This window comes from Sapajus apella, unplaced genomic scaffold (genome assembly GCF_009761245.1).
Source record: "Sapajus apella isolate SASKATOON/1434 unplaced genomic scaffold, GSC_monkey_1.0 scaffold23, whole genome shotgun sequence".
In the NCBI taxonomy this organism is placed as follows: Eukaryota; Metazoa; Chordata; class Mammalia; order Primates; family Cebidae; genus Sapajus; species Sapajus apella.
In genome coordinates this window covers 33,342,018-33,365,852 of record NW_022436963.1, presented here as the reverse complement: position 1 = coordinate 33,365,852, position 23,835 = coordinate 33,342,018, and the positions used below count along the sequence as shown (strand labels likewise).

The window sequence follows — 23,835 nt, the reverse complement described above, 5'->3', positions numbered from 1 at the left end:
AGATAGTTCCTGGAAACTTGAAAAAAGCAATGGCTTTAAATAAAGCAGAGATGCCAAAATTCCATAGCAGAAAGTAAAGGAAGAAATAAAAATGCTCAGAGCAAAAAAAAAAAAAAAAAAGTCATTCTAGTATGTGTCCATTAAGTAAGACAGGAAAACACAGAGACAAATAGACAAACTAGGTCACTTGAGGGGACCTGTAGATCCTTTTATTCGGGCAATGAAGAATATGCTGCTAAGGGGAATCCATACTCACTAAGCAGAACAGGAGAGACTGTTCTTTGTTAAGTTGTGACTAACAAAAGATACTGTTATAGAACTGAGCTGAGGTCAGCAGATCCAGGGAAAAGTCACAATTCTTTGCCCAGTTTCCAGATTCAGAAATCATTGACTGAAATTTTCCATGAGGCAGGACCTTGCAACATTTTAAGTAAACAGAGAAGTGATTCGTTCACTTCTTCCTTAAATGAACCTATGACATTAACTTTGAAAACTATACACTAAAGAGAGTAACTAGAGTTTTCCAGGACTCCTTCAAACAGCTGAGTAGAAGCTCATATACAGAGATGAAAATCATTTTGATGACCACCATTGTCTGAACACACATATGAGAATACAAGCTCTGGATCAGAAAATAAATAGAGTCCACGTCCAGGTTTGTTTCACAGGTGGTCCATGGATTCATACAGTACTGGTTTCCTTGGGTCCTAGTATATAATTAAAATGAACTATATTATACCTGTGAGGGAAGGCATGAGAAATTGGTGTCACCTATAAAGATTTAAAGGCAGCAAGGGTAGTGATACCCATCATATCCATGTTTTTACTAGCTTGATTCTTTAAAAAACAGCTGAATTTTGATAGATTAGAGTGGACTGCTGCAAACTGAACCAAGTAGTAGATCAAATTACAGCTGTAATGTAGTTCTTACTTTCAAGATTATATTTCATAATATCTGGCATATTATAAGGGACCACTAGAAGTTCACTATTAATGTCATTATTGTTGAAGTATTTCCATAACAATGAGATTATATTTTATAGAGAAGATTAAGAAAGCCATTACATGTTATGTGGCTATTGACTTGGCAAATTAGTATTCTGTGTTTTCCTAATATCTATAAGAAGCAACTTGCTTTCACATAAGAGGAACAACAGTATATATAAGCTACAATATATATCAACATTGTGGCCATTTGGTAAAAAATCAAATGAAGCCACTATATTGATGATATCATATTAATCAGACATGTGGAACGATAAGCAGCAAGTTCTCCAGGTGTCTTAGTAAGATAGATGTGTACCAGATGGTGAGAAATACATGTGACAAAGATTTGGGATCCTGCTATGTGAGTTACAGTGTGTTTTTGTTTTTGTTGCAGTTATGGGGTGCAGAGGGGCTGGTAGTCTGGGACATGTGAAGACTAACCTTTCAAAGTAAAAGTAAAGTTACTGTGCCTTTTCCCTCTTACTCCTAAAAAAAGATGTACTATGTGTGATAGGCTGCTAAAGATTCACAACTATCTCCTCCTTTGGCTAAACAGGAGCTGACCCCAAAGTTATTTTTGTCTCATTCTTAGAGACAGCTTGTGGCTAATGAATGACTGACCCTGGAATACACATATCCATCCCTCTTACCTTTTAGTGACCAATACTCTGGAGCAATTCATGCTCCAGACATCACTGTGTGTTCAGGCGGAAGCAAGACTCCAGTGGTGACCATGTTCTTGCTTGTTCCCTTTGTTCCATGAGCAATGCCTCAATAAGGTATGCTTCAGGATCCCTGAATTAGACTCTGCTTCTAAGGAGTCAACTGGGGACACTGATGCCATTACAAAAGGTACATTTCTAATGACCATACACCACTCTCAGTACTTCCCCTAGCTCATTTTTAAAAGAGTAACAAATTATGTGCATCGACTTGTAAATCTCCCCTTCCCTAAATAAAGTAGTAGTTAAGAAAGTTTTGGTACGTGGCATACTACTGAGCCATAAAAAGGAATGAACTAATGGCACTGGCAGCAACTTGATGGAGTTGGGAGACAATTATTCTAAGTGAAGTAACTCAGGAATGGAAAACCAAATATCAAATGTTCTCACTTATAAGTGGGAGCTAAGCTATGAGGACACAAGACATACAAATGATTTAACGGAGTTTGGGGACTGGAGGGGGGAAGAGGGGTAGGGCTGAGGTAAGGTATAAAAGAATACATATTGGGTACAGAGTACACTGTTGGGGTGACAGGTACACCAAAATCTCACTAAAGAACTTATCCATGTAACAACAACACAAATTATTCCCCAAACACTATTGAAGTAAGATAAAGACATATATAAAAATTTTTAAAAAAGAGAACAGTGGTGGGGATCAGATAGCTTTTATATTGAAATCCAAATTTTCTTATGTAACCTTGGGCAAAATACTTAAGCCAAGCATCCATTTTTTAATCTATAAAATATCAATAAGGTAGTTCTTACTTTTAAGATGATATTTCATATTCCTGGCATATAATAAGTGTCTACTAGAAATTCACTACTAATGTCATTGCTATTGTCATCATTAACATTTTATGGAAATATCTCCATGCAAGTATCCAACAACTCTATTCATGAAGGAAAAACAATTAAAAATTTCATATATTCCATTTTTATTTTTTACACAACTAATTTCAAGGGGATCCTATTTTTGTTTTACCATTGACTATGTTCATAATATTCTGGGGTTTTTCTTGGAATCACACACTAATTTGCCAGAAGCCATTCACATTGATGTTGACACAGGGAGGCCAAATATAACCTAACCATAGCATAAGTCATGAGCACCTGCATGAATGATGTTGATAGTTGAAACAATCAATTTGAGAAAGGAACATCTTTTAGAATTCCGTGGTACTTCAAAATAAGTGCCAATATGCTATGCCTCACTTGGCTTATGTAGAAGAAATTCCATAAAACTTTTTTTTAAGACATAAGACAAATTTTTAATGCTCAGTTTACTCCTAAAAAGCAAATTCCCTGAGGTTAGAATAAATTAGTGCTCCAAATGTCAGTGTCAGAGTGACTGACTTTAGGAAAATTGGTATTTGGCTAGGAGAAAAAACAAACAACAAAAAAAACCACTGCCACAAACCTAAGACTGTTAAACTATGAACTAAAATAGAAAAAGAAATTTTGTTCCTCTGTGATTTGTCATATAAGAATGGGGGAAAAAACAGATAAATAGCAGAGAGATCATAAACAGCTAAGAAACTACCTATTTCCTAAGGAGGAAATTTATATAATTAAATATGCTACTTTTGGGGACTGGTCAGAGGTTAGTTTCTATATTCATCAAAATCATCAAATAATTGAACTCTTTGCTTACATATTATGTCATGTCTACACATAGGTCATAAGGCATTTACGTTTATAGGTATAAGTACAAAGAGGATTCTCTTCTAAATTTAAAACTTGCTGGTATCATGATTTGTATCAGAACCTCATGAACTCTATGTGACAACTCAGAACAAAAATAATTCATTTCGAACACTGCCTGCATTATATAGCTAAATCTTTCTGCCTTATCTAACTCTCCCACTGCCTTTTATCTATATATGTATTATTTTTCTCTGTGACTTGTCTGTATGTCTGTATCAAAAGCTTATCAAGGGGACTCAACAGCAGTGAGGCCTAAAGAAGGTGGAAAAAAGCACTAGGGTACTTTGTTGAAATGGTACACTAGCTTAAAAAATGTGCAAAAATGTGAATTCACTCAGTAAGACAGCTTCTTCAAAAAGTAATAAAAGAGGAATATTTGTGTCTTAATAAGATCTTTCAGTTTAAAACAGAAAGTATCAGAAATTACATCTACAGAGCCCTCATAAAACAAATGTTTGTGATGTATCAGTAGATAAACACACCATGGTATATTTGTACAATGGAATATTACAGAGTAATAAAAAGAACTGCTGTTATACGCAACAGCGAGGATCCATTTCAAAAACAATATGTTGGGTGAAAGAAGTTGCATGTGCGCGCGCACACACACAATGCTCATGTGCTGATCATGCACTGATGAGGTTCAGGACATGCTACCCTCAAATATGGTATCTTGTCATTTGAGGAAACAGGAAAAGCAGGAAGGTTACTCTGACCTTTTCCTGTTCATCTTCTCTGAAGCAGGTCATACAACTCTCACTCAAGAAGTATCCTCTTTATATATGGAGGACAGAACTGCCCTTATCTCCGAAGAGTAGGGATAGAGAGAAAAATCTGAACAAACAGACCTTGCTCTGTTTTCCCAGTTTATTACCATTAGATCATACCCTATTTGTCCAATCATAATTCTCCACAACTGTCCACTTCTTTATCATACTTAGCATAAAATATACTGGTTTCCATTTTTCTTTTGATTTTCATGGCTAAAGGCTCCTGTGTCACATAAAACTTGTATTAAATAGATTTGTATGCTTTTCTCTTGTTAATTTGTCTTTTGTTATAGGCGTCTTAGCCATGAGTCTGGCAATAGATGAGGGAAAAAAAAAAAAAACTTTATTCCCCTGCTATGCACAGAGATATACACAAATATGGAGATATGCACACAGATATAAAGAAACACACAAACACAGCAACAACATGTATATATGATAATTCTTTGAAGTGCAAGAATAGAAAAAATGTATTTAATGTAAGATAAATAAATAATTGTATTTATATAAAGTGAAAGATAAGTCAACAGTAACCTCTTTGAGGATGGTAGAATTAGTGACAGGAAATGGAACTCCATCTTGTGATAGGAATATTTTGTGTCTTGATTTGTCTAGTGGTTACCTTGGTGAATACATATATAAAATGCCATTGAGGGGTACACTTAAGACTTGCATATTAGTCTGTGTTAATTATACTCCAGTAAAAAAATTAACAATAATCAAATGCAACAAGATACAAAAATAAGTGTCTTTACATCAAGAAATGTGTCTAAAGAACAGGTAAGAAAAACAAATGGTATATTTTGTCAGTTCCTTTCTTTAGCCATAATAAGTAAAGGAGCCTGTTGGCTTTTGTGTAAAGTTTACTAATGGCACCAGGCAGGCTGGACCTAAGTAGATGCATTCAAATAGTAAATGAATCCTAGACTCTTTTGTGACATCACAGGCATTCTGGTTCTCTTAGGATAAATTCTAGACTCCACTGAATATCTCAGAAATAACGGTCTCAGCTCTAGGTTGATATCAAGGGCTAGAACCCATATCACAAAGGCTCAGAGTGGTCCACTTGGCTACAGGTCTCAAGGAGGCATGAACACAGAATCTTCATGATTTGGATCCTGCCGATACCTCCACCACGTACCTGAAGTCTTTCATACTCTCCAGCTTGTCCTACCAAACATGCTGACACACTGTTTGATACTTTTGATTCTTTGTAAATTCTGTCCCCCTTAATTGAATCCTTCACCCTTATTTCTTAGTTCAACTATTATGTGTTCTTTAAGGTCTCACTCTGATGTTGCCTACTTTAGTCAGCTAATGCACCCTCTACCTACTGGTGTGCACACAACCCCCTAAGCTTATCTCTATTATCACAATCCATCCTCTGACATTATAATGATCTGTATTTTTTTGTCTGATTCCCCAAATTCGTCATGGGTTCCTTTAAAATAGGAACAGCATCTTATTTCTTTATCCCTAGGACCTACTGATATTTCTAGGTTGTACTCAATTAAAATTTGTTGAAGACAGGTTCAATGAAACAATTCCACAAACTGACAAGTTGGACCACCCTATGTCTCTTGCCAAAACCTCCTAAATTCCAACAAGACAAACTGGCATTTTTGTCTGAAATGTAAATTCAAAGAAAAAAGCAGTCAGCTCTTTTTGCAATATTAAAGAGGATGGAGTATTAAAAGGTTAGGAAAGTAATTTTCTTAGACAAATTACAAACAGGAGAGTAAATTTAGTCTTTGGAAACAGTATGTAAAATACCCCATTTTTACAATTGACTAAGGAAAAAACAGTTTCTACTTAAAGTTAGAAGAAGGTCATTTTAACTTTAAAATTTCAATTAACCTACAGCACACACCTAATACCAGGAACATACTGAGCCTAAAAAAACACCCATCTTATTTAGAGGGTTTTTTTCTTCCCTTTTTCAAATAAGAGATTAACCAGCATCTAATTTTTGTTAAAGAACATTAAAAAAGCCCCTTCAACCTCCCAAATTTATAAATGACTTTTCTTCCAGCCATCCATTTGGCTAAAATGGCCCTTTCCATTCCCTCTACTGATTTTCTTTCATATTAAGCCCTGAATTTAATAGTTTCAAGCACTTCTTTCTTATTGTTCTCACTCAATCCAAACTAATTGCACTTTCTTACTGCACTAGGTACAGTTCTTCACAGCCCATAGGTGGGTTTGCAAGCTCCCGGGATGACCTACTGCTTGCAAGGAAAAAAAGCCTTAGCCTCAGTCTTTATTTAATTCCTTCTCCCCAGGAATGGACCAAGTTCCTGCTTTCCTAAATGGTAAAAACAGATAAAAACTGTTTTCTTGTCCTTGTGATTTAAAAAAGAGAGAGAGAGATAGATTTTGGACAACTTTCAGAACAATTTGTTTTGACAGCAGTTGATTCCAAAGATAGGACATTTCAAAATGTTAAGATGTCTGTGATATTTTCCCCCTTTTCTTCACTCAATTTGTAGCTTTCTTTTTTCAGCTTCAGATTTTAGATTCCACCTTTACTTGGCTTCCTTTCTTGTTATTCTTCAACCTCTCTTCTAATAATGCCATCGTTGTTTATCCTCTACACGAACAACATCAAGATAGGTACCTGAAAATCTTAAATTTGCTGTTTAATCATCTTAACTCTTGTACCATAACTTCAGGAAACCTGTAATTCCTTCTCTTCATTCCCTCATCTCTTATTCTTAACAGCAATAGCTCAAGTTCTTTTGTCTACCTTGCACAATTTTGTGTTTTTTTTTTTTTTTTTTTTTTTCAGTAGAAAATCAGAATTCTAGGGTGAAAAAACATTCTCAATAGTCACTTAATCCTGTTCGCTCATTTTCTACATGACAGCACTGGAATAGACTGTCAAAAAAATCTCTCCAGGCCTACTTAGGACTCTAGCTAGTTTTTGTCACAACCAACACTGGAACTGATGTGGTTTAACTCCAAAACCAATCTGTTTTCTTTGTATTTAGCAATACAGAGTAATTGATGGCGATTGTAGGACTAGAAGTAAACTGCATTATGCTGTTAAGATAGCAAAATACCTGCCTCATTTACGTTTCTCTTAAGTTTTTGTTCAATCTGTATGTCTTAATATGACCTCATATGAAAAAGTAACTTGGTATTCTACAGAAGGGTATTATTTATTCTATATAATTATGACTTTTGCATTTACAATGGTCTATTCTTCAAAGATACTCAAAAGTTCTAGATGACTATAGTTCTCCTTCCTTAAAGTATGTGGTAAGTGCATAAAAAATTTGGAAGCGGTTGGTGGGAGTTCTAGGGGATGATGTTAACTGTAGACACATCACCTCATTCCTTTTTATATCCACTTCACTAGACTTCTTAGTGAAGAAGTGATTCATAGAATCACTCAGATGTAATCTATGTAAAAATCACCAATGATATAGCGACTTGTCAAATTGGATGGTCAATTCTCAGTATTTCTATGTGACTTCGCAGCAGTACATTAATGAAGCTTATTAAATGGCTCAAATCTAAAAACAGTTACTTAACCTGGTTTCCAATAAATTATACCCTTGGTATTTTTTCTTCTATTTCACTGGCCAATCTGGTTTCTCTTTTTCTTATCCTCCTGATGACAGAATAGTCTAGCAAGTGTTCTTTGGTTTTCTATTTTCTATATTACTTAAAAACATCTATATTTCAAAGGTTCTGTAAAATTGAATTTTGTCTCCAGATGTCTCTCATAAATTCCAGGCTTATGTACCCAGTTGCCTACTTAATCGCCTACCTTCAGATACTGAGATACTTGGATGTCATTTAAGTATCTCAAACTCAACACATCCAAAATTGGCATTGCTGTTTGCTCCCTGAAAACCCACTCTAATGATAGTATTCTCAATCTCAGCTGATCATAATTCCATCTCTCTAGGGTTGTACAAGTAGAAACCTTGCAATCATTCTTATATATTTTTTCCTGTCCTAAACCCGTTGACTTTAGCTTCAAAATATATTTTAAATTCAGACACAGACATATCTCGTTGTCATCACCATTACCACCCTGGTTTACCCCATTATCATCTCTCGTTGTTGTTGTTTGTTTTTGGGAGAACAGCCTCATTACCAGTCTTCTAGACATTATTCTTCTTACTCAGTGTTCTTTATTCAGCCTAACAGCCAATATGATCCTTTAAGTACATAGGATGGATCAGGTTATTTCTGTGCTCAAACCCTACAAAGGTCTCCTATGTTACTCGTGATCAATAACAAGGTCCTTGCAGTCACCTGCATGGTTTCATGAGATCTGATTCTCCTATTACATCCTGACTTCATCTTCCTCTTCCTCACCCTGTCCCAGCTCATCAGGTTCTGTGCTGTTTCTCATCCTTGCCCAGTGTGCTCCTGCATTAGGACCCTTGCACTGTTTACTACACCCAGTACACTCTTTCCCAGATAGATACTTGCATACTTCCTATATTTATTCAAATCACTTGTCAAAAATCATCTTGTTGAGAGTATCTTGACCACTCCATTTAAAATTACAGCACCCCTGACCACTGATGATCTCCCTCTTCCTGCTTTACTTTTTCTTACTTTATAGCACTTGTCAGGTGTGATGTCAGCTAAATGGCAGAGTAGGCAGCTCCAAGCACCTGTCCCTCCACAGAAATACTGAAAACAAGTATAAACTGTCAAAACCAATTTTGCCAGAATGCTGAAAAGTCAAAGGTTTACAGCAACCAAGTGAACACTAAATCAAGAAAAAGACAAATGGGATGGGAAAGCTTTGTGACATTTTTACTTCTCATTGTCCCACCGCCTACCAGGCTTAGCAGGAACCCTGAGAACAGAGGCCAATGTGCCCATTGCGGGATCCTAATACAGGGTTCCAGAGGAAATAACGATGAATTTATTCACAAACTACTGTGTTTATTTGTTCTAACTTGTCTGGGTGATACCTGAAGGATGGGAAAAGTTTATTTGTTTCTTTCTCACCTAACTCAGAACTTCTCAGGGTAGAAAAGAGACAGGCATTGCTTCACAACATTGTGAGGTGAATGAAAAACTTACAGCCACCTGGGGCAATGGATTAGAGTTGAGGCATGCAATATACAGTAGTAAGACTAGAAGTAAAAGCCAGAAATGGTTCTTTTGAAACATGAGGGCATTGAAAAGCACCTGTGTATAATAGAGAATTTAGAAACTCATATACATGACCAGGGCAGGATGTGAGTTCAGAAAATACCTGAGAAGACTGTAAACTTTTACTGGCGACTGACCTAGGTCACTGCAAGCAGGAAGTGAAAGATAAGGCAGAATTATGAGGGACCTAACCAAGGATCGACGGAGCGTCCCAGCACATGGCCAATCGGCAAAGACAAGGAGTGATTTTTTGTTTGTTTGTTTTTGTTGTTTTGTTTTCTTTCTAATGGTTCTGACATTCAGAGAAATCTCCGACAAGACGCTAGTTGAATATAAAGAAACAGATTTCAGTAATCACACATGACAAAGAACACAATCTTTGCAGAAATAGTTTGGAAAAGTCACTAAACAGATAATTGTAGCCTTCAACAATCAACAACATTACACTAAAGGGAAGGTGGAAAATCCCATTTCTAGAGCTACTACAGCGTAAGATTCCAATGCCAAAGTTTGACAATAGAAATTTTTAAAAATACAAAGAAATAGGAAGATATGGCCTATTCAGAAGGAGAAAAAAAATAGAAACTTTATTAAGAAACCCAGACATTGGACTTACTAAACAAAGAATTTAAATCAATTATCTTAAATATCTCAAAGAGCTACAGGAAACCATGGACAAAGAACTAAGGGAGAATAGGAAAAAAAAAGATAAAAACAAAATATAAAATACCAATAAAGAGTACAAATTATACTTTTTACCACCCCCTGTTATTGTATATAATTTACTTATATATTATGCCTATTGATTATCATCTGTCTACTTCTACTAGAGTATAAATCTCTAAGTTAACAAAGATCTCTGTTTTGTGGTCACCAGCAATAGAGCATAGTCAGTGTGACAAACAGTAGACATTTAACATTTGTAAACTGGATGAATGTTATCTTCCACATCCAACAGCCCATTACTTATGACTTTGCAAAATGTGGAGATGCTAATGACGAGGTGATGACAATGAAATCAATTTTTAGAGGGGAGGGAGAAAGATGAGGGATGGTATATTGCAATGTGGATATGACAACTTAGGGAGAAAGTCGTTGCTGACATAGTTGGATGAGCCATCTTGTAACCCTGAGCACACATTATACACACACTCAGTTCTCAGTTGGGCAAGCGTCACATGAAATTTATGATTTTAAGCTGTGGGTTATTAAATGATTTTAAGGGAAAAATCTACCCAGTGTCAGATGTGTCAATTCAGTGAAACCCCCCCAGTAATAGAGCTGGTGTCAAATTCCCTAGACCTGAGTCATGTTTTATCAAGACACTGGCATGCTGCTTTTTTATTCAGAATTAAAATTTAGGATATCAATATTTATACATTTTTAATCTCAATGCAAAGGGTATTTGTTTAAAATATTAAATCTCTCTCTTGCTCCATTTCACAATTTTGTTGCCACTCAATGATCCACAAGCTCTACTGACTTCATGATTGTAAAAGTATTCCTTAGTTTATATTTTACCTTAGGGACAATTCTTGCATGGATATTTTCACATAGTTCATAATTTCTATTAAAAAGGCATGTGAAATCACTTCACTTTGTAATAGAAATTTACCAAAATAATATTACCTGTGGTGATAAATATAGGAATATATATTAATAGTAAAAGCAACAATCTGTCTTGAAGCTATCTGAACTTTTACTCTACAGTAATAAGACTTACTTTATAGTCCATATTAAAAAAAAATCATCGTTTTGTAAAGCCTATTTATTCAACAAATATTTTGTGAGAGGCCATTAATTTACAGGTATTATTTGAGTGCTGGGTGTACAGAAGTGAATAAGACAGGTATTTTATTAATACCTTAGGCTGGATATAATAAAATAGCCAGCTTAAAAGTGGCTTGAAGATAACAGTAATTTTTCTAATATAAGAACAAATACCAATGTAGATAATTGCAGGATTGGTTCGACAGCCTAAGCGGCAATCATGGGCCTAGGCTTTTTGCTTTTCCCATCTGTCTTTTCTGCCTTCCTCTGATGCTAATATTATTTCCCTTCTGTGAAGATGGCTACAGCAGCTCCAAGTATCCTGTCCTCACATGATAACACTAAAAACAGGAGGAGAAGGTAGGAGCTTTTCCCATGTGAGAAGGGTCACTACACATCCTGGTTTCCCTGGGACAATCACAGTTTATGGCCCTTTTCTTCTAAGGTGTTCTGGTTTGGATAATATATTATTCAGTTGCCCTATTAACCTGCCTCTTCTTTTTCTAAGGGAAGAATATATCTCTATGAAGTTTCCTCAGATTATGTCCTTATACATCCCAATGGTCAGGATTAAATCACCTGCTCATCCTCTAACGGCAGAGAGGTTGGGTAAGTCAGCCTCTGGCATTTCAAACCAACATAATGGGAATAGCTTTCTCCTTATCAAAAAGGCCAAGAGAATGTTAAGAGCATCACTCACAAATGACAGATCCACAGTCTCCGAGAAGTAACTGGGATGTCACCAAGCCACAGTCTGCAGGAATAAATGGAATCATATCACTATACCCTACCAAGCCCCACGGACACTTTCCCACATGGCTCTTGCAAGAATGTCCCCAAAGGGTGTCCATATACATTATCTCTAATGAGTCCCCTGATTGTCTCCCTTTCTTTTGAGGAACGCTCTCTTCCTCTGGGATCTTCTGGTCACAGTAACATTGCCAAGATACTGCCAAGTAGCATGTTTTCTACTGACCCTGGAACCCCCTCCTTTGTACTGCTACCAAGACACTGAATGTGGTATGAGAGCTATTCAGACATCTGTGGCAAAGTATGGGACACCATATCTCTCATCATACTGTCCTGTGTTAGAAAGTTCCAAAGCACTGCTGCTAGTGCCCTAAAAGCTACCAAAGATTACAGTTAAACAGAGCTTGAGGGAGATATGACTTAGGTTCATCAATATTCAGCTCTCCTTTATTTTCACCCACAAGCTCCTGAAGAGAAAACTTGCTATGACTTCATTATTAGTTAATGATAGAGAAGGAGAAATCAAGGACTTTTCTTACAGGTAAAAATATGTATGAGTAGTGTATATGAATCTACCGTGCTCTTTCCAAAGCTGTACAGCGGTGAAAGAAGAATGTTCTGGGGCAGGGTGCAGTGGCTCACACCAGTAATCCCAACACTTTGGGAGGCTGAGGTGGGTGGGTCACTTGAGGTCAGGAGTTCAAGACCAGCCTGGCCAACATGGTGAAACCCTGTCTCTAGTAAAAATACAAAAATTAGTTGGGCTTGGTGGTGCAGGCCTATAGTCCCAGCTTCTCAGGAGGCTGAGGCAGGAGGATCATATCAACCCAGAAGCAGAGGTTGCAATGAGCCAAGATCACGCCACTGCACTTAAGCCTGGATGACATAGTGAGACTCCATCTCAAAAATAAAATAAATAATTTGTTGAAACACAAGGGCCATAAGATTGAAATGGACTAGACTGCAGAACAAATACAGGGAGGATAAATGCCCTGGGAAGTTTCCCAGAACCACAGAAGACTGTACATAGGTGAGAAATACTCATGTGTTCTGTTAGTTCACTGAGAGCCTATCTATTGCCACTATGTAACTTAGCCTATCAGACTGAGATCCTTTCTTATGTATGGTCTGTCTGCCTGTTCCCTATGGGATTTCACCTAGGAGCCCAATGGCCTTGGAAGAGGGAAGTTTGTCTTTTCCTTTTGACAACAAAAACCTACTTACTTGGTCTTGCTCATTTTATCATTCTTCCTTTAGAAGAAGTTCTCTCTAAAAGTTCTTCTCAGTTCTCAATTAGGTTTCTGGAGAATGACCACATAGTTCATCTACATTTCTCAGGTATATTTGAATCTACTTTTTTTTAAAGTTTTGTTTGTTTGTTTGTTTGTTTTTAATTTACTGTTTTATTCTTGACCTCCAGCACTTGTTCATAAAGGATGAACCTATCATTCAGATCCTACTTGTTCATAAAGGATGAACCTATCATTCAGATCCTACTTAATAACCTTGATATATACAAAGAGTAGTTAATTATACATGACAGATGCTTCACAGTGGAATAGACACAGCACATCTGAGAGGATGAGATGTGGAACAAGACTGATGTGATGAGGGAAGGAAAGCATGGGAGGGTAGATGAGACTTATAATGGTGCTCAGAGAATGCAGAGAGATCTCTTGAGAGAGGGGTAAGAAAAGGGAGAAAAAAAGAGTGGCAATGACGTGGGGTTAATGGCACTTGGATGGGATATAACTCAGAAACCATAAAAAGTGGTACAAAAGGCCCTGAAGAAGATTTCAAACATGTTTTCTAGTAGTTTGGGTTCAACCATACTTTTTCAAGTAGTCTGGTTTGCAAGTGACAGAAACCCACTCTATCACAAATAGCAGGAGTGTAGGTTTATCATGCAGTATCTCACTGCTCTCTTATCAAACAAGGCGATAGGGCCAAAAGGCATATGCATTGTTTAGAAACAGCATTGTGGTTCAAGGCAATATTTTTTTTCTTGTTTTTTTGCCCGTTCACCTAGAAAACCCCTGAGACACAGGTGGAAAATTGCAGGTAATCAAGGAAAGCTAAAGTAGGGCATATCTAAATTGGAGCCAGAAATATTTTAGTTCAGATCTTCATAGCTTTGATATTTCCAGTTTTAGGAAAAATAAAGAATTCATTCAATCACAAGTAAAAATCATGAGTTTTTCTTTTGTTTTTTTTTGTTTTTTTTTAAGCTAGCTCTTTAATGCTCCGTCCACAGTATTTTTGTCTATTCCTATATACATTGCAGATTTAACTCATGAACCAAGCTGTTGTATAAACCCATTTGAAAATCATTGCCAATTGTGAGAGTCATTATAGTTAGCTTTGAAAATCTACCCTTCATTAGACTAGCTTCCTAATGTTAATGGGTATGGCAGACATGAAAAGATGCTGGTCCACAACCCTTGTTGGCTGTAATTAGAGGACACCCAGGACAGCCTACTCTCAGAAAAGCAGAGCACTTTGGAGAATGAAGAGTTGAAGGCAACATGGACCATTAGTACTCTGCAGACTCACTGGATGCTGGAGAGGATTATTAAGAGTCTAGTTAATGGGGCAACACATGAGAGAGGAAAATGCCAGGGATTCCTTGGCTCATCAGACAATGCAGACAAACTAAAAATTACAGAAGTGTTTTGGCTCAGGAGCTGGAGGAGTGCTGCCAAGTTCTGGAGACATTCCCCAGATTTCCCATAAACACTAGGCAGCCAGCGGGACAACAGCCCACCCTTCCAGGAACGGGCTCTTTTCATCATTAAATCAAAAGGGGGGAAATGACACACTGGTTAAGAAACATTAAAGCTCTCTTTTTCCATAAATGAAGAATAAGTACAAACAGACGATAAAGGTCACTGTCGAAGAGGCAATGAATTTGCCAGCATTTTGGCCTAACACAATTTCTGGTTATGTTGATGCATACTCAGAAAATGTCAGGAAAAATCCAGCTATTTGCTGAACATAGTCATGATATGGATCGAAAGGGGAAAAAAGGTAGATTACAGAATGACTTTTCTCTTACATTTGAGGGCACAGCATTATATAACATAGTCAAACATATAGGAATGTAGCAGTATCATGAATATTTGAAAAATATTCTAGCCCAGCATAATTCAGTATGAAACATCTGCAAAACGGGAAAAAAATGCAAAGATACAGACAAGAAAACAAGCAAATGACCATAGGGCAGGATAGGAAAACTTACTTGGCCACATAGGTTATGCTCCATTTATAGATTTATTTTGGATATTTCATAATTCTGTTCAGAAGCTTTGGCACAACTGAATGCATTTTTTTTTTTACTTTCATAGAAGTGACATTTTAAATGCATAGCCACTTATGTTCTGTTTGCTACGAAAGTGAACAAAGCTTGGTTGTTCTCTGTGGATAATGCATGCACCTAGTCAATATGGCTAGTTGGAAGCCACAGCATTTTTTTACATGGTCACAAAAAATCTTTCCTCTTCTGTGGGTGAGATTATAAAATTTCTTATAAACTGTTTCTATTCCATCACATTATAGTCTTGTTTTTCTTAATAACATTTCTCTCCAATTTCATTGTTTGGAATCATAATTTTTATTTTGCTAGTTCATGATGCTGTTCTTTGATTTTGTAAATTTGTATATCTCTATATCTACATTAAAAGAGTATTTTCTCTCAATAATTTATGAAACCTTTGAGATAACCCAGTGAGTTCCCTAAAATATAAGGTATCAGGGCTTAATGACCATGGAATATGTGCATTGTGTCTACATGGCATCTACGGTCTAGGAAGAGAGGACCTCAGTTGAAGCCCTAAAAGTTCTTACTTTGCCTGGTATCTCACCCATCTCTTGCCTTTCACCCTTCCTTAGAGTCAACTGAGTTTCTAATCCATCTGACATCCTCCCATCACATCTCACACACTCAGAAACTCTTCAGACTTTCAGCATGAAGTACGAACTCCTTAGTATAGCTTTCAAGATACTTTGCAATGCAACTTCCGGCCCACTTTCAAATGTATTTTGTGCCAGGTCTTTATATGATCTGTGATTCCTCCATCCCTCTGGACATATAATCACTGAAGAATGTGTTTGAACATCTACAATTTTCAGCAAAGAACCATGTACTGGAGGTACGATGGTGCATAATAGAGATATTTCTAGGCAGAGACAAGTAAAGAGGTAGTTTCGGCAGTAGGCGATGTGTGTGGGATGCCATAGAAGGAATGGAAGGGGCTTCTAACACAGACTTGGTTGGGGTGAGATGGCCACAGATGGCTCCCATGCAAAATTAACACCTAAGATGAAACCCCTAAAATATATAGAAGTCAATCAGCCAAATGGTGTAGCAATAATTAATACTCTAGAAGAGAAAAGGGTCTCTCCAATGTCTTGTAAGTACGAACATTCTTAAAGAACTGAAAGGATTTCAAGAAGACAGGAGTGCAGGACTGCACTACAGAAAGAATTATTTATATTTTCCCCAATGCGTCCTGTTCCTTCACATTTCTTCATCTCCCAGGGAACTTCCTTCTCAGTTATCACTTCTTGCATCCAAGGATATCTTCCCCAACCAGAACATCACCACCCTAAGGAAACTTCCTTGGTAACTCTCTATTTGTGCTCTCCGAACTGCACTTATTATGTTTCCCATGTAGTCATTGGCTGTTCTCTGACACCTTACTCAGTTCTGTATACTTTGAGGGTGAGAATTTTGAGTCCTCATCTTTTGTTTTCCTGACTCCTAGCACTGAGCAAGGCACACAGTAGACACACAGCTTTTTCAGTGCAAGGAATGGACATAGTTAAAATACTGTCCTTCATTCTTACAATCCACCTGGAAATGCATTGGTCTGGATTGTAAGACAGGCAATCTTTTCTGGTTCTATATTGGGGAATGAAATTAATTCAAAGCCTCCCAATGGAAACATGGGTGACTCATGGGATCTTTATCTCCTCCAGATAACAGAAAGGAAACAGTGAAAGAACCACAACCTGATTTGTCTAAAAAGCTTACACAGACCATGCAGCCTTCTGGGGAGAATAATTAATTAGATTTGAGTGGAGAGAAAATAGAAAATGCAAATATTTGATCCCTTTTTGAGTGAAAGGATAGAGTTCTTTTTAACGTGCAAAGCGTGTTTTAGAGAATCTTTAGAGACATGGCCCATCAGAAAAGGAACACAAAGCAGGCTATCAGCAGAGGAGTTCCTTTTTCTTTACACAGTGTCTTTTAGAAATAACTTTTCTTTCCGAATTAGAGAATAACAGAAATTATAATCAGCAACTTTTGTTAGATTAGAGGGTGGCAACAGATATTCTTTCATACTTCTACCTCTTAAAATATCTTTGTAGTAGCAAGTAAGGCAAAGAAAGAGGCATAAATTTAGAAAGGTAAGAGAAGGAGAGAGTGAAAACTCTCCGGGGAGGTGAGGGGACGCTGGTGCCTGAGAGAAGTGATGTGCTGTGTTATAGCCTCCCTGAGCTGGAAGGGACTTGAGAGGTAATAGGGGAAAGGATTCTTGCAGTCCTGCTAAAAAAATATATAATAGATGCATTACAAAGGGAAAGTATTCTCTTGGAAAATGTATATCATTTATACACACTTGGATGTGTTATTATTTTACTTCTTATTAACGACAATGCTCTCCTCTCAGAAAGTTTCTGTGGCATGAATGAAAAAGAATAATTGCTAATGGTGATAGTATGAGAATAATATGATATCTTCAAAGGAGGATTTCAACTAAAAGAACAGAGCAGGTGTGTGGCCTCATTTGCATTTCATGGTCAGAAGTTTGAATCAACCAGGCATGAGTTTGGTAAAAATGGTAAACCCCCAAAAAGTCACATGATTGGCCATTCATCATGACACCAGAACCCCTCTCAGCAAACCTACTGCTGACGAAACCCCTACCTTCCACCGTGGCTCGCTTGGGCTGAATGGTGATGGCCCCTTCTGCGATATCTTCATGCTGGTGCAGTGGGTTTATTTTGGATCCCCAGCTGTCTGATCCCACCCAAAGAAAATGGCCAACTTGGTCAGCTCTTTTGGCTGCTGCAAGGATCTGCCTGTGGAAAGAAATATGGAAAGTTATGTTAATTATAAAGAACATCAGCTGAACCTGTGTATATTAAGAGTCAGCAAAAGGAAAGGTACTATTCTTTCTCAAACAGTAAATAATTGCAAAAAATATGATAAAGAATTTACATCCCTAATATATAAAGATATTTTGTAAACAACAACAACAAAAAAGATAAAGCATTTTGAGAAACATGAGCAAGTAATAGTAAACGTTAAAAGATAAAAGGAGAAATACGAGTGTCCAATAAGGTGAAGATACATATTTACATATGTTAGAAAAGATGGAAATGCAAATTAGACCAAGGTACCAAATTCATTTCTCATATTGGCCAAAATGTTTGTTTTATGAGTTTTGGCTTGGGACTGGAGAAATGAGCACTCTCATTCACTGCTGGTGGTATATATTATCTCTGAAAAGCAATATAACTATGAATTAAATATGTTAATTATTTATTACAGTAAACTCTGTTAAACATGAAAAATTTACAACTTGTGGATGAATGAAAGTATTATATGTACATAATCACGACAAGCAGTGCAAATAAAAGAAAAAAGGAAACTAGTTATTAACGAAAAAGTTATTGCAATAGTATTTTTGAAAGAGGAGATTTATGAGATGTAACTCATTTGTAGAATAGAAAAAGCTGCAACTACAACTGAAGCCCCTTTGGTGGGTAAGACCGCAAGATATGTGATTTGGGTGTCTCTCAGTACTTGGGAGAATCAGGCACCACAGAGTTACAGGGCCACATGCAGGAAGACAGGGTGAAAGGTTGTGAATAAGGTGGCAAAAGCCAGTTCTACACCTTTTTCTTCCAGGCAGGAAATAGCAGTTTAAAAAAAAAAAAAAGCATAAGGAATAGGTTTTGATACTGTAAACACCCAAATGGTAAAATGTAGATAAAACATGGTGTGATAAATCTGGAGTTGGGGCTAGGAGAGAATGACTAAAAGTCAATATAATAGAAATTGAAATTTTAAGATTCTCTAGGAATCTTAAACTTCTGCTCACAAACTGCTGGGAACCAGAGGTATGTCACCCCCAGGCAGAAAACAATTTTTCTGTAAAAATCTGATGTATATCAAAAAGTAGACTCTAGATATTGTTAAAGAAGTCCTCTAATGTAATGGCCAATCTGATTTTCTGGGAACCCCATCAGTTCTCATGCACCTCCCATGGGCACAGAGCTTTTTACTGCCTTACTCATATGTGAATTGCCAGAAGACATTCATTTTTGAGGGAAATCTCCATTGTCAAAGAGAAAAATTAACAAGAAAAAGGAAATGTGTGGAGTGGAGCAGAGACAACATATGGAAAAAGCCAAAATGATAAATACATTTAAATGAGAATTATCATATCTGTAATCAAGAACAAAATAATAAAAAAGTGACCAAAAAGAAACAGCTCCTGTTAAAAATATGAAATGAAAATTACGTTAGCATAGGTACAAAGTGAAGAAAATTTTCCATAAAGCAAAACAATAACAAAAAGTTTGAAAATAAATAAGAAGAAATGATTCTTTTTCCTCTTATCAATAATCAATCCAGGAAGACCTGTATCCAGCTAATATGAAGAGAAAAAAAATGTACACAGAAAATAGAGTAATCTTTAAATATTATTTTTAATGAATAAAAATCCAAAAAATTGAAAATCTAAGTTTTCAAGTTTAATGATTCAACCACATAATATAATGGGAGGAAAATCAAGCATGTCACAAAATATAAAATCTTTGTAATTAATCAGAATGTTCTAAATGCTCTTTGAGAGAAAATGAGAAGACATGTAGAAAAATAAAAAATTATCTTGTTAACTGTAGAAAAATAAAAAATTATCTTGTTAACCTCTCAAGAGGCAAAAGAAAAGATTATGGATGATGGAACAAAGCCTTCAAAATTCTGACTAAGAGACTTTACTCTAAATTTTAATATTAACACACAAAGAATCCCAGTACAAGTGGATTTGCATATTTGTTCAGCAACTCTTTTAGATTTTTCCAACCACAATTATATGAAATTAGATCCCTAAGTTCCCTATAAGTTAAGAGTTTGGCAACTTATTAGTCACCAAAGCTATTTGTTGTAAATCACTTCTTTACCAGTTATGATGCATTTATTAATAAAAATAAATATGAGGTCACACATTACCATACAAAGCACTAATTAACGGTAAAGGCAGAATGAGAACATTTTTAGATATAAAACACACAAAAAAGTTTTCCCTTAACTTTTAAAAAAGCTATAGGATATGTACTAGCAAAATGAGGAAATAAACCAAGAATAAAAATCAGTTAGCATCCAGAAAAAAAAGGAAGTGATGAAACTAAAGAGAAAGTATGATGAATAAACTCTTCAAATGATGGTCCAGATTACACAGATTGATAGAGATTTCAGGAAAGAAGTATTCATGAAAAATAAGGCAACTCAGATACTCTTATACATGAACATATGGAGAAAATGAAAGGCCTATAACAATAGAAAAGATATTAAGATAATGATGAAACTATGAAGACTGTCATATTGACTCCAAAAAACAAAAAGTACCAAAATTCCCCCCCCAAAAAAATACCATAGAAAAAATACTCGACGCTATAGTGCATGATACTTACATAATCACAATAATGTAAACACTGATCTTTGTTAAATTAAAACCTGATAGAATATTATGATTACAGGGGAGATAGAAATAAGTTCTATTTAATATAAGAATTATACAATATTTAAAATAGTTCCAAAGTTGTAAAATGTGTACATTATACAGATAACACTGAAGAAATAGTGTAAAGAGTTAAAGTAACTGCCAAGAGAACAGAACCAGAAAGTATGGTGAGATGGAACAAGAGACTAATGTTTTTCATCAAAAGGGCTTTAGTCATTTATGTATTATTTTCATAAAAATTGAACAATCAAATATTTATACTTTGGCCTAGACATACCACTTTGATAATGTATCCAAAAATGATCAAAGATGCTGTCAAAATGTTTATTACTGCAGTTAACATAAATACAGAGCAATGGGAAACCAGCTTGAAAAATGATAATACACCCAAAGGATGAATTCTAGAGAAATTAAAAATAGACTTAGTTTGATTTCCACAAAGTATCAAACTAGATACTAGATATTAAAAAAGAAAATTAAAATTAAATACATGATAAAAGATTATTTAATTCTCATAGAACAAAAGCTGGCCCCAAATTGCCTGTATACACATGGTTAAAAGCAGAGACTCACATCGAATCACAGAAAACATACAATGGCATACAATTTTTACTGACAAGTTTGGGGAGGTGCTGATAAAGTTTGAAGATGATAAAAAAGGTAGGGAGAAGCCAAGTAAAACAGAAAATGACCGTCAAGGGACAGTGGGGGGTGGGGAGTTGGGGAGAGATAGCATGGGGAGAAATGCCAGATATAGGTGAAGGGGAAGAAGGCAGCAAATCACACTGCCATGTATGTACCTATGCAACAATCTTGCATGTTCTTCACATATACCCCAAAACCTAAAATGTAAAAAAAAAAAAAAAAGAATTTTTAGCATAAAAAAACAAAATTGATAATAACGGAAAAGTATGTTCAGTTTAATACATTTATGTAAAATTTAGGGGCTATAAGGATAAATATAATTAAAGCATTAAAAATACTGTGATATGAAATGATTAATCTATGGTACGAATTGCAAAAATGACATAAAATTCTATGTCATCTTTATTCTGTTGGAGAAAACTTGGGTATGTATAAAAAAATTATTGCAAACATTAAACCAGAATTTTATTAGCAGTTATCTCTGAGTGTTGGAATTGCAGGTTTTATAGAGGATTATTTAAAATTATTGTTTGTGATTATTCTGTTTAACCTTTAATTTTTTTAGCAAATTGTGGGCAAAGTAAAATGTAAGGGTTCCTCTTATTTAAAAAACAAAAAATCTTTCTTTCGCAGTGGATTTACAATGAGCATGTGTTTCTTTTATAATCAGAATAAATTATTTCAGAAAAAGAATCCACTCTTGTCTAAAATCCAAATTATCAATACCCATGACTGATTTAGCACTTAGCTTTAAAATGTTTATATTAATGTCTTCTCACTGCTATCCTTTGTCAAACTATTTGAAGTTAATGTTCCAAGAAACCTCAAATTTTCCCATCTACAATGTAAATCTTCCGAAAAATGAAATAATGTAACATTACAGGTTATCACTATACTTCAGACATTAGTGTGTATAAGACCATGTTTTAGAAGAAATTTTTATATGCTGTTGGCTTTTAGTACTGTGCTCAATAATTGTCATCACTATTATGAATGACAATATAAAATAATATTTAACACACAAGTCTAATGCAAAACGAATGGGCATAATTATTGAAAGGGCTATACACATATTACATCCAAACAGGAAAAACTCACACTACCTGCAAGTCAAGAGTATTATAAACAATTAGTCAACAGAACTATTTGTAGTAGACCTTTTAGGTGTCTTGTGCAACCTATTTAAAAATAAACATGGTTTCCAGGTTCATCCATGTCCCTACAAAGGACCCTAACTCATCGTTTTTGATGGCTGCATAATATTCCATGGTGTATATGTGCCACATTTTCCCTATCCAGCCTATCGTCGATGGGCATTTGGGTTGGTTCCAGGTCTTTGCTATTGTAAACAGTGCTGCAATGAACATTCGTGTGCATGTGTCCTTATAGTAGAACGATTTGTAATCCTTTGGATATATGGAATTTCTATTTCTATGTCCTTGAGGAATCTCCACACTGTCTTCCACAATGGTTGAACTAATTTACACTCCCACCAACAGTGTAAAAGTGTTCCTATTTCTCCACATCCTCTCCAGCATCTGTTGTCTCCAGATTTTTTAATGATCGCCATTCTAACTGGCGTGAGATGGTATCTCAATGTAGTTTTGATTTGCATTCTCTGCAAACCATCATTCTCAGCAAACTGACAGAAGAGCAGAAGATCAAACACCGCATGTTCTCACTCATAGGCGGGTGTTGAACAATGAGAACACATGGACACAGGGAGGGGAGCACTACACACTGGGGTCAGTTGGGGGGAAATAGGGGAGGGAGGGTGGGGGGTGGGAAGCTGGGGAGAGATAGCAAGGGGAGAAATGCCAGATGTAGGTGATGGGGAGGAAGGCAGCAAATCACACTGCCATGTGTGTTCCTATGCAACAATTTTTCATGTTCTTCACATGTACCCCAAAACCTAAAATGCAATAAAATAAATGGGGAAAAAAAAAGAAAAAATAAAAAAAAAAAGAAAAAAAAATAAACATGAAGCCAAATCTTACTAACGCATTATGTATTTAGAAAAAGTGTAAAATAGGTATTAAAAAGACTTATGAGATGAAAAAGAATGGTATTAGCAGAACTTTTTAAAAAAGTACTGGAACAGAAAGAGTAAAATGAAAACAAAAATCTCATAGATACCTAAAATACAAAGTGAGGGAAAATGCCCCAAGAGAGTTTTGTAAGGATAGAAATGATACATTTAAGGGATGATCACAATCAGAATCAGTTCTTCATGACTGGAGAAGGGAACGCTTGAAATAGACCTTGAAGAAAAGACATAAGTTAGATAGATAGATAAGGAGGGAAAAAAACATCATGAGCAAAGACCATGATGGAGAAGTAATCAGAACAAATTGGAAAGTCAGAGTTATGCATTTTGGATGGAGAATTGCATGAATGTAGATGAGGCCTAAACTGTAAAAATGAGACCACATTTTAAATCACTACGAAGTTCAGAAAAAGAAGCTTATTGTTAAATTATTAAATATGAAACATTAGGTTTGGAATTTTGTTCACTTGTTCAATGCCATTTATTGAGCTTCTACTATGTGCTGAGCACTGGGATAGTTATTGAGAATATAAAAGCAAGTTGAAAGTGGTTTCATT

At 35.9% G+C, this 23,835-nt stretch overlaps 1 protein-coding gene across 4 annotated transcripts in view; it reads right to left on the bottom strand.

Moving 5' to 3' along the window:
• The window catches only part of GRM7 (glutamate metabotropic receptor 7), an 878,927-nt gene that overhangs the window by 436,335 nt on the left and 418,757 nt on the right, over positions 1 to 23,835 (bottom strand). For all 4 annotated transcript variants that reach the window (XM_032289679.1, XM_032289680.1, XM_032289681.1 and 1 more), the window contains exon 4: positions 17,763 to 17,917. In XM_032289679.1, the coding sequence (XP_032145570.1) occupies positions 17,763 to 17,917 (155 nt within the window). The remainder of the gene's footprint in view (positions 1 to 17,762; positions 17,918 to 23,835) is intronic.